We start from the raw sequence: 11,928 nt of genomic DNA, 5'->3' as shown, positions 1-11,928 counted from the left end.
ACTGACAAGAGCTCTGAACTTCAAATTATTTCCTTCTAATTCCGTTAGTCCTTCCTAAAGCCTGGCTTTGGTTCCCTATTCATATTAGGAAGACACATCACTCCCCTCTCACCTTTTAGACCATGGACAACCTCAAGCATCAAAAGGAGTCTTCAGTGCCTCCTAGACAAGCTTAGTCCCAGTGCACGATGGCAGTGGTGTGAGGATGAAGTTCAGAGGTGATGGGGTCACAAACTTGACAGGCTAGAATAAGAATTTATGTACAGATTGAAGTATTAATGTCAGAACTGGAAATAGGAGATCTCATTGGCTCAAACTTCTAATACAGCAATCTCCTCCCCAAATTCCTGATGGTGGTCAGATGGCCTCTTTTTGAGTGCTGTAACAAAAGTGTCACCGTCTCAGGAGGAGCCGGTTCCACGGACAGCTTCAAGACAGAAATTTTCCTCTGTCCCGGTGTTTCCTTGTGAAGCTGCAGCTAATAGCCCCTGGTCCAGGCCAGACCTAGGGAGACATGCAGGCCATCCTCCAGCCCTCTGAAGTTTCCCTCCTTAGTGCTGTCAGTCAGGACCCACCGGACATGGTTTTCACAGCACCTGCCACCTTCCAAAAGCTTCATCTCAACTCCGTGTAGCTTGTCATGGTCTCATGACAAATGTGGCATCGAGCCTTGGAAAAGTCACACAGAAGCCTAAAATCCATCAGGAGCTTGGGTACTGCTGCTTCTGGAATAGGATGGTGAGTATCTTTGGTGCTTATGGAAATCTCATTCACAAACCACTAGAGAGACAGATGTAGATGATGGATGAATCAATAGATAATAGAGGGATAGGTAGATGATAGATAGACGATAGAGAGAGCTAGCTAGATAACTAGATAGCTAGACAGCTAGACAGCTAGACAGACAGATAGACAGACAGACAGATGATAGATGATAGATAGATAGATAGATAGATAGATAGATAGATAGATAGATAGATAGATAGATAGATAGATGATAGATAATTCAATTAAAGAATGTATCCAGGAAAGTTTTGCAAAACAGCCTTTATTTCACATGATGTTTACATGTTAGACTGAGTCTGGTCCCTTCATCTTCCTTCATACCACTGGCATTCTGTCTGCTGCTATCTCGATGGTCCTATCTTCTCCCTGGACGTGAGAAAACAAATGAGGCCACAGGAAGAGACAAGAAGCAGGATGAGCTCTACTAGTCAGTTACCTTTCACTTTGTCTTAAAGCTCAGAACCACGCACGCCACAATGAGTTCATTTCCAGATCAAATACAGCAAAATGAAGGTTCTGGGCCATTCCCAGACCTCATTTTCATGTATCTCCCTCTCCACATTCCCCTTTCTCTCAGAGGTCTATGTGGGCCATAGTGAGATCCCAGCTCAGGCCAAAGACTCTCAGCCCTTAAACCTCTGGCCCTGCAAAGGCCCCTATCCTTTCTTCAGACCCTCCTGGTCCTCAAGGTTGTGCTGAGCTCTCTCTGCCGAGAAGGGCTGCTGGCACTATTTCCTCTTAGAGTGAAGTCGATCATGGACACACTGAGAGAACTCCTATCAAAACTCGCCACTTTCTCGTGTAAATCATGGAAGTCAATTCCCTGGAAGCAGGGGTCTCCTACAAGTTGATGCAACTGCAGAGCCACCAGGTATAACCCAGTGCAGCTCTGCAGCCCCTTCCCTTAGGTTCCTCTGGGCCTTGATGATGTAGGTTCCTCTGGGCCTTGATGATGTGTGCCAACCTCAGGCCTTACCTTTCCCAAGAGAAGGTCACACCATCTTCCAGGATCTTCTGGCCCATGAATCTCAGTTGCTGTGTGGAAACCAAAACAGAAAAAGACACTTTTTAATTAAAGAGGAAAAATGCTCTGTTAGCCCTTGGAAATTCTCAGAACTTCCTGTGGGAGCTGAGAAGCTCAGGATAAATTCCCACTCAGTCATGATTGTATTAAATGCTTGGGTAAGAAGCAAGGGGCCCAGTTGTCCCCCCTTCCGTAATTCCCTGAGCTGATACAACCCCCAGGTCTCCCTTATAGAGGCATGGGCCTCAACTGGAGAAACAGTACGGGCTTGGAGAAGGTACAGTTCCCTCAGCAGACCCATCCCTGCTCACTTCCTGTCCTTTGGAGAATGAAACACAAAGCCTGGACATTGGCTCCAGGGCCTCTTCATGTCAAGGTCTTCCCCTGTGGGCTGCTCCTCCTCCTCCTTTTCTTCTTGCTTTTCTTCTTCCTCCTCCTCTTCCCCCTCATTCTCCTCCTCCTCTTCCTCCTGGGTGCTCTCTGAGTCCACACTGCCTGTCAGCTGAGCCATGGTGAGATGGAAGACATGGCAGCTGAAACCCTCCCTGATCCCAAACTGTACGTGTTCCTGAAGGATCTCCAAGGTGGAGAAGACCCGGCAGCAGGCCATGCACCTGAAGCCAATCTCCATGGTCACCAGCCAGTCAGGTGTCTTGGCCCTGGGTCTCTCCTCAACTGTGGAGGACCCTGGTGGGTGGTCTGACTCTGCCTTTTCTTCATGCTCTTTCTCCTCCCCGCTGGGCTCACTGTCAGACAGGAGGTTTCTGGTGGATACATCAGAGGGGGGAGTGCCTACTCGCACGTCCTCAGGAAGGTTCACCTCTTCCATCCTCGGCTGCTTTCCTAGTGACTCCGAGGTTTGCTCTGTGTCCCAGGAGACAGCCACACCCTTTTTCATTCGTACCTGCATGTAGTATATTTTCAGGCCCCTTCCCTCTTTGTTTACATACAGAGAGGACACACAGGTCTTATAGGATGAAGGGGATGAGAAGGATACATGTGGTGAGGAGGGAGCAGTCTCCCCTTGTTCCTGAACCTGGGCTGGTGGGGATCTAGGCTGGGGACTGTCTCGATGTAATCTCCGGATTCCTGGGAAAGGAAATTAGAAACATAAGACTGTGCATGTGGCATGCCAGAAGCTGAGAGAACAAGTAAGGATATGTAGATTAGAGGAGAGAGGGACCGTGGTGTGATGTAGTTGTGCAATGAGCCTGCTGTTTGTTGTTCATATTATGGGGTAGTGTGTGTGGTGTCATCTGTGGGCTTTTCATTGGTGTGTGTAGGGATATTGGACGGGTGTCTGTACATAGGCGTGTGGAGTATGGTGGTGAGGGCGATGGTATGAGGGATGTTAGTGGGATGTGTGTGTTACGAGAATGACGTGAGTTCGTGTTATCATTGGCGTGTTATTTGTGGAATGTGAGCTGTGGTGTCGGAGAATGGCATTGTGGGTCATGTGTTTGGGTTTTGTGTGTGTGCTCAGAATGGGTATGCATGGAGTGTGTCTGTGTGTGTGAGGTGTGTGGGCTGGGCTGATGGCCCCGCTCCCATGCTGAAGTGAAGGGCTGTGCTGAGGAACTCTGGCCTTCTCTGGAAGCAGGCAAAGGCAGAGCTCACACGTCCCCCAAAAGTGCTTCATCTGGTCCCTCTGCCCTCCGCCTCAAGCCAAGATCTTCCTGGCCTCTGCCCCTGAACTTCCACACCATGGTAGCATCAGGACTCACACTCTCCCACAATGAGCTCAGATCCACGCTCTCCTAACAGCTCTGCCATCCTCCCCAGGCTCCTCTGCAGAGCCTTCCAACTGCCCTAGATTTCCGGTGAGCCTCATGCTTGGACCTATGTACCTCCTGCCATGCACCCAAGGGGCCCCACACCCAAGGAACCCTGTACCCTTACCACCATGGATGAGTTTGCGTGGAGTAGAAACACAGGAGAAGTATTCGGAGGCAGAGGATGCCTCCTCTACCCCTGGGCCACAGCCTTTGGCCACTTCAGTCGATCCAAGCTGGGGGGCATCTTCTTGTGACTTCGAGATCTCTGAGGAAGGTATGAAAGCCTCAGAGATATGGTGGGTTGGGCATGTTTGTGAATCATTCATCTGTCCAACAAATATTTACTAAGTGACTGGTATATGTCAGGGGCAGTGAATACACATGGCTTAGAGCCTGGTTCCCAGTGGATACTCCAATATTTAACTACAATCAACAAGTACTTTGTTAGTATCCTTGTAGGAATGTAGGCCTCAGTGGTGACTGTGACTACCACGTTTCCCCGAAAATAAGACCTAGGCGGACAATCAGTTCTAATGTGTATTTTGGAGCAAAAATTAATATAAGACTTGGTCTTATTTTACCCGGTCTTATTTTATAATATGAGATCGGGTCTTTAATATAATATAATATAATATAATATAATATAATATAATATACAATATAATATAATTAAAATAATTAATATAATGTAAATATAATGTAATATAATATACTGGGTCTTATATTAATTTTTTGCTCCAAAAGACACATTAGAGCTGATTGTCCGGCTAGGTCTTATTTTCAGGGAAATACAGTATGTCAAAGCATAAAAGTTAAGTGTATCAGATAAGTCTGTGATAAATGTGGGTTTGGTGTGGGGAATAGGGTGGAAATGTGTATATCTGTGTCTATGGAGAGTTTGTGTGCACAACTCAGGAATGTGGAACACACCCTGATTATATGGTATGGTTCGTACTTATGGTGTAAATTCACTCAGTCATTCATTCAACAATATTCAGTGAATAGTTACTATATATCAGGCACTATTCCACTATTCCAGGTTCTGATAATGCTGAGCCTTCTAGCAAGGGAAGACAGACACTAAACAGAAATGCAGGAAAAACTCACATATGTCAGCTGATGGTAAACATATAGGGGTTGCCAGATTCAGCAAACAAAATACAGGATGCCAGTGAAATTTGAATTTCAGATAAACCATGAATAATATTTAGTGTAGATATTCCAATGCAATATTTGGGTCATACTTATTTTCGGTAAGTATGTCTCACACAATATTTGGGATACACTCATACTAAAAAATTATTTGTGGTTTACCCCAAATTCCAATTAAACTGGACATCCCGTATTTCTTCTGCCAACTCTGATTGGGGTTGGTGACCCTGTAGTTTTTTGTTTTCTTTTTATGGTTTGTGCAAAGTGGGTCTGGTATTACTACACAATATGTTATGTGTATATCCATGTGACTGGTTCTTGTAGAGGTATTTAGAGATAGTTGAAGGTAGCTGCTTTTGTATGAGAGCTGAGAATATATATACCTCTACTGATAGAGACATATATACATCCTCCAGAGTTTGGTGTGGGAAGAGAGGACAGCATACATGCATTTGTTGCATGTGAATATAGTACAGGAGTGATATGTGTATATACCTATGTGCTCTATATGTGGTTTAATGAAGAAGTTGTGTGTGGAGTTGTGCAATTTTTTTTCTGTATTGGAGTGTACACGTGTGTGTATGAGTGACTGCCGCATGGAACATCCTTCCAAAGAATTCTGCATACAGTCTTATACGTATGGAGAGTCATCCAGGTCCAGGCATGATGATACGACCTTACCACACAGACTACACATCTGATGAGCACCCTATCGCCATCCTCCCCAAGGCTCCCCACCATACAAACACAGAAACAAAACTATCCTGAAGTGTAAGGGGCAGGGACAATCATTCCTTCCCCCATCCCGTCCCAGCTGCTGCCTGAAAATCTGCCTACTGTACAGGCGTCCATTCCCAGGACTCATCCTGTAGTCTTCGGGTCCCAGGCTTCCAGGAAGCTGCTGGGCTCTAATTTGGGGCAGAAGCCTCCAGCTGGATCTCTGGGGTAGGCTCCATTCTGTCCAGTCTCCTCCATATGACCACCCCCTTGCTCAGGGCAAGACCCTCGCTCACATTTAATACATGCAGTCACCACATGGCCTGGGAAGTACATCCACGGCTCTCAGAGGGTATCTCCCTGAAGGGCTCTGACAATATTTCTCACCCTCATCCATCTGGTCTCAGTCTCTGGAAGGTCCGTCCCTTCCCTTGATCTCTGGAAAGCCCACACCTGTGGATTCACAAACTCTCACGGATCAACTGGTAAATCCTTCTTGCTGAAGGAATAAAATTTCCATGCTTTTAATATGGTGCCATCGCTAGACAAACAATCTCCTTCCAAACAAACATTTCACTGCTCAAGATATTTTTCAACAAGACCTTTAAACTGATTGGGCTTCTCCTTCCTCTTTGTAAAATGGACAGTGCAACTCATGGATCCCTGTGAGCACCCTTTATATCCCCTACCAGTGACCCCGGAATAAGATCAAATAAAGAGAAAAGGACTGAAAAAACCTGTACATCTGAATTTGTGCAAGTGGGACCCCGGGCAGCTAGAAGTCCAACACAGCCCCAGGCCCGAGCAGCCCAGGAAGAAGAGCTCAGATCAGCAGGGCTGACTGCATCTGCAGGGGGCATGTGGCCTTCCTGTGTGGACTCACACCACAGGGACGTTCAGGAAGGACACGGCAGCAGCAGCCAATACCAGGTCTCTCTTTCCCCACTTCATAGGTGACACATTCTCTGCAGTCCCACCTTCTTCGAGAAGGCTCAGGCTGGCAGCCACCCTTGTGTCCCAGACAAGTTACCCAACACATACCTCCTCCCTTCTCAGCAGTTTCCTGGGCCTCCTCATTTTCTAGATGTTTCCTCTTTTGGCGCTGTTTCATAACACCAGCCAGAAGAGTCCCTTAGAAGAAGCTCTTTTAATGTCCTGCTCCTCTTTTTCCCTACAGGTTGGCCCTCCGTGGCTCTCAGGAAATCCGTTGAGATGATTCAGTACAAATAAAAATAGTCGAGTCTCCCAAATGTCTGAAGACCTCAGACCATTTAGAGAACCACAGCACTGTCCAGTGCCCACTACAGCGCAGGGCTGTTAGGGTTCACAGGTCACTAGGCCCACCGCAGGATTCTCTGACCTCAACGGTGACATCAGAGCCTTCTGGGGACGGAGGTCCAATACAGTCTCTGCCATCGCACAGACCCCATTTTCAGGACCAATTCCTTTTTCCCAGTGGAACTTCTCCCATGAATTCAACTCTCACATCTTTCAAACGTGCCAGGATAATTTAAAATGTTAATCTGTTCCTGTTTAATTTTTTTCTTTTCTCCCTTTACTTCACCCTTTCCCATCTGCATTCAAGTGGGTAGCAGACTCTGTCTGTCGGCCAGAGGAAGGGCATGGCAAGGCTGGAAGCAGCAAAAGCATGCTGATAGTCTTGGCTTTTGTTGCTAAAATCCCAAACTTGAGAGATCCTCCTGGTTCCAATCTAAAATTAGAGACACGTCCTTTTGAGGCAGTGGCCATGATCCATTGGTGTGCTGGGATGAGATGAACTCCCAGAGTCACTGCTGACATTAGAAGTCCTCAGTGGACTAAGGTGGGTTCCAATTTGAAAGGGCACCGCAGAAAATCTTAAAGTCTCAAGCAGAGGGAGAGTGAAGACAGGGCAAATGCAATCTTGTGAGGATTTGCTGATGAGATTAATCTTCCAGTTTCTTGCAGAATCCCTAGAAAAGACGGGACAAGGAGGTTTTTTTTGGTGTGTGTGTGGTTTTTTTTTAATTTTGTGGCAGAAATTTTCAAACGCACACAAAGTAAAGAGAATTGTATAACAGGAATATGGCTTCATGTACCCACCAGCCAGTTTCAACAATTATCAATACTCTGCCATTCTTGTTCTGTCCCCACCTCCACACATACTCTTTTAGCTTTTGGTTTGTTTCTTTTAGTTTAGGTGTTTTGGGAGTGGGAAAGGTGCTGTATTTCGAAGCAAACCTCAGACATTATGTCATTTCTCTTCAAATGCAGCAGAATTTATCTCCAAGAGACAAAGACTTTTTAAAAACATAACAGCAATATCATTATCTCACCCAACAAATGTAGCCATAATTCCTTCATATAGCTTAATAACCAAGCCACACTCAATTTCCTCCAACTGTGTTCAAATGTCTTTTCTTATACTTGGTTCATTGATTTCAAGATCCAAACAAGGTCCATTATGTTGCAATTGGTTGATATATCTTTCAATCTAGAGCAGTTCTCCCACCCACACCCCTTTTTTTTTTTTTTTTTTGCCATTTATTTATTGAAGAGACTAAGTGGTTTATTCTGTAGAATTTTTCAAAGTTTGTAGTCAGCTGATTGTATTCCTGTGATGTCACTTAAGATATTCCCCTATTTCCTACATTTCCATGTAAACAGGTAATCAAATACAGAAAATTGATTATATTTGGATTCAATTTATTGTTATTATAGATTGTTTTATAATTGGTGCTATGTATCTTCCTATTACATCACAACAAGAAGCACATAAAGATGTCCCATTTTTAACGATGTTAAGACTGACCAGTGGTTTTTGGTGCTATCAGCTATAATGTTTCCCATCAACCTTTCAATAAACAGCATTAACAACCACTGATGATTGTTACTTCATTAGTTGAAATTTCACTAGTTTTAATTCCATCATTCTGAGGAGAATGATTATTAAGGCGCCTCTCCTAGACCCTGAGTTTCTGAAAGAACTGAACCTCTCTTCAGAAAAGGAAAGATGATTCCAACGGCACCAGCTCAGATTCTCCAAGTGAGGATCAATGGAGTTTATCTCAGCAAGTCCAAGTTCAGTTGGGACCTACTTTAGTCATTCCTTCATTTCTTCATTCATTCTTTATTCTGTGAGTATTTATTGAGTCCCTACTATGTGCCAGTCTCTCTAGACCCTTGAAGTTGAATATTTGTGCACAAAACAGAGAGGATTTTCTCTCAAGGAGCTTAATTCTAGAGGAAAAAATAGACAATGTTTTAAAATATATGACGTAAGTATAGGCTGGATATTGACAAGTACCATGCAGAAAAATAGAGCAAGAATCTGAATTTGGGACTATAGGAAATGGGGGCATTTCTGTGTTAAATGGGAGGTCATGGTAATCTTCACTTTTAGGCCCTGTCTCAGTAAGACCTGAGGACAATAAGGGAGCTTAGAGCCAAGTTTCTATTTTGCAGGCAAAAAGAAGAGGCTTGAGTCCTGGATCGGGGGTGGCTGGGCTTGTTTGAATATCACAAAGGAAACTAGTGTGGCCAGAGCCAAGGGAGGGAGAGAGTGGTAAGAGATGAGGTCATGGAGATAATGAGGGACCAGATTATACAGGGTTTTAGAGGCTGTTGTCAAGACTTTGGTTTTTACTCTGAGTGACATGGAAAGGTTGAAGAGTTTTGAGGGAGAAATAACATTTAAAAAGATCACTCTCATTGTTTTGTTGAGAAAAGACTATTGGGAGTCAAGGGCAGAATCAGAGAGAACAGTGGGCCCATTGTAATAATCCGGGAGAGAGATGATCCATACAAGAAAAAAACAGCTAAACCAGACTTCATTAAAATTAATACCATTTGCTGTCAAAGATCCTTTTAAGAGTCTGAGAAGACAAGCTCCAGACTAAGAGAAAATGTTTGCAAACCACATACATAGCCAACAAAGGAGTAATAGCTATAAAGAACTCTCAAATTCACCAGTAAAAAAAAAAATAAACAATCCCAATTAGAAAATGGACAAAAGGTGTGAAGAGATGTTTCACTGAACAAGACAACAGATGGCAAATAACATAAAATGATGTTTAATATCATTAGCCATTAGGAAAATGCTAATGAAAACCACAATGAGATATCATTACACACCTAACAGAATAGCTATGAAATTCAGGTAAAGAATGAGCATGCTCCTCAAAAAAATTTTTTCTCAGCATCTGTGCAGGTCCTCATGGAAGGCACAGTAGATAAAACCTCTTGTTATCCACAGCAGGGAAAATAAATTAACTCTAGAGAAAACACTACCAAATCAATACCTGTGCACAAATGTGAGGTTCAGTAGTTACCCTCAGGAGTGGCAAATATCAATATTTTTAATCTAGAATGGACCTTGAAGTTCTCTAATCCAATTTAAGATTTGAATACCAATTCCAACATGGGTGTGTGGTCGGGTTGGTGGGGGTTCCTCACACCACCAAGTGGTTCTGCAACACCAGCTGAGTGACCTACAATTCAACTCAATTCTGACAATATCTACCCAGAGATGGCATCAGATTCCATAGGTCAAGCGCTCAGTCCTACATTACTGCGCCTACCACACACACACACACACACACACACACACACACACACACTTCAGACACCAGTTTCAAGTCCAGCGTAGGTTGTCACCTGTGCTTCTGATTGACCTGCTATATAGATTGGAGGTTCCAACAACTCCCCTCCCCCCTCAGGTTTGATTAATTTGCTCACACAAAGTGACTTACAGAACTCAAAGAAGCATTTTACTTACTAGATTACAGGCTTGTTATAAAAGGATTTAACTCTGATGGAAGAGATGCACAGGGCAAGGGATGGGGAAAGGAGGCAGACCTTCCATGCTCTCTCAGGGCACCACTCTCCCTGAATCTCGCTGTATTCACCAACCCAGAAACTCTCTGAACTTTCTCCTTTTGGGTTTTCATGGAGGCTTCATTACATAGGCATGCTTGAATAAATCACTGGCCACTGGCCACTGATTCAACCTCCAGTGTCTCTCCACTCCCCATAGGTCAGGGAGGGTAGGACTGAAAGTTCCAACCCTCTAGTCACAAGGTTGACTCCACTGACAACCAACTCCCATCCTTAGGTGTTTTCTAAAACTTGCCTCATTAATGTAAAAAAAGAAACTTTTATCCCTCTCATCACTTAGGCAATACCAAGAATTTTAGGAGCTCTGTGTCAGAAAGGGGTTGGAGACCAAATATATATTTCTTGTTATATCACACAACCACCTTAAATTTCTACAGCACCACCTTCAAAGAGTTGCCCAGTCTGTGTTACAGGATTTCCAACATAGGAAACTTACTTCCCCTCAGAGCAGCTCCGACATCCACTTGTAGGAAATAGTAAAATTTTAATTTAACAAAAGGAAAAATATATATCCTGTATCCCTGAAAATAAGACCTAGCCAGGTAATCAGCTCTAATGCAACTTTTGGAGCAAAAATTAATATAAGACCTGGTCTTATATTATATAATGTACAACCCGGTCTTATTATATTATATTATATTATATTATATTATATTATATTATATTTATTATATTATATTATATTATTATATTATATTATATTATATTATATTATATTATATTATATTATATTAATTATATTATATTATATTATATTATATTATATTATATTATATTATATTATATTATTATAAGACCCAGTCTTATATTATAGTAAAATAAGACCAGGGCTTATATTAATTTTTGCTCCAAAAGACGCATTAGAGCTGACATAGTCCTGCTAGGTCTTATTTTCGGGGACACACGGTATATCCCTGGGGCTTTCCCGCGTTCATCACAGTGATACCCTTTACAGATCATATCAATCGAGAATAAGCTCGATTGGCCGTGGGGAGCAGTGAATTACCTAAGCGCCTAGCAAAATGGAACCCGAGGCCATGAGCAGATCCACTAGCAGTGAACCAGGCTGTTCTCCCCCACCTGACAGCAGTGCTGCCGGCCACTGGCATGTCCTCCACCACCTGCTTCTTCAATTATGACGTCACCTCCACCAAGCACACTTGGGACAGCTACAAAGGAAGAGCTCCTCATCTCCTTGGTGGCCTCGCTCTTCATGGGCTTTGGGTCGTCTTCTTACTGCTCTGGGTTGGCATTTACATATGAGCTCCCAGGAGTTCCAACCAGACAGCTTCACCGAATCCCTGCTTTTGTAATTTAATTTTTTAACTATTACTGGAAGTGTCTCACGTGCTGCTCACAATAAAGGCAGATGTGTGACCGAAAAAAAAAAAAAGAAGAAGAAGAAGAAGCTTGATTATCTTATTGTAAAAAATAATCCCCCCAAATCCCAGTGGCTTAAAACAACAAAGACTCGTGTCCTGCTCCTTGTACCTGCCTACTGTAGGCTGGCTAGAAGTTCGGCTCCTTACTGTGCTCATTCCTGGATCCAGACCGACAAAGCCACCAGTATGTGGAAAATTGTCAGTCATCACTGCAGAG

The 11,928-nt window shown here is 43.6% G+C and overlaps 1 protein-coding gene and 1 pseudogene across 2 annotated transcripts; one reads left to right on the top strand and one right to left on the bottom strand.

The window, feature by feature from the left end:
• Positions 1–962: 962 nt before the first annotated feature.
• FAM170A (family with sequence similarity 170 member A) lies at positions 963–11,540 on the bottom strand. 2 transcript variants are annotated; one of them, XR_016020717.1, is made up of 6 exons: positions 11,410–11,540; positions 6,496–7,406; positions 3,710–3,850; positions 2,122–2,899; positions 1,763–1,821; positions 975–1,152 (listed from the first exon to the last, which is right to left on the bottom strand). XR_016020717.1 is itself a non-coding variant. In XM_088796682.1 (5 exons), the coding sequence occupies exons 2-5, from the start codon at positions 6,563–6,565 to the stop codon at positions 1,815–1,817; spliced, it is 996 nt and encodes a 331-aa protein (XP_088652808.1). In that variant the 5' UTR covers positions 6,566–7,406; positions 11,410–11,540; the 3' UTR covers positions 963–1,814. The 2 variants fall into 2 exon arrangements, 1 of the variants encoding a protein (XP_088652808.1); XM_088796682.1 differs by having other exon boundaries at positions 963–1,821.
• Positions 11,352–11,592, top strand: LOC109455154 (dolichyl-diphosphooligosaccharide--protein glycosyltransferase subunit TMEM258 pseudogene; annotated as a pseudogene).
• Positions 11,593–11,928: the final 336 nt, after the last annotated feature.

The sequence above is a fragment of the Rhinolophus sinicus genome, chromosome 3 (assembly GCF_057876585.1).
Source record: "Rhinolophus sinicus isolate RSI-liver-muscle chromosome 3, RSI-T2T, whole genome shotgun sequence".
NCBI lineage: Eukaryota > Metazoa > Chordata > Mammalia > Chiroptera > Rhinolophidae > Rhinolophus > Rhinolophus sinicus.
This window is presented reverse-complemented; position numbering and strand designations above follow the sequence as displayed.

Excerpts from the sequence above, each read along its gene's own strand:
- FAM170A (XM_088796682.1), bottom strand. The coding sequence starts at position 6,565 with ATGAAACAGCGCCAAAAGAGGAAACATCTAGAAAATGAGGAGGCCCAG. Across the intron at positions 3,851-6,495 it reads AACTGCTGAGAAGGGAGGAG|AGATCTCGAAGTCACAAGAA; the intron begins GTATGTGTTGGG and ends TACCTTCCTCAG. Across the intron at positions 2,900-3,709 it reads ACGCAAACTCATCCATGGTG|GAATCCGGAGATTACATCGA; the intron begins GTAAGGGTACAG and ends TTCCTTTCCCAG.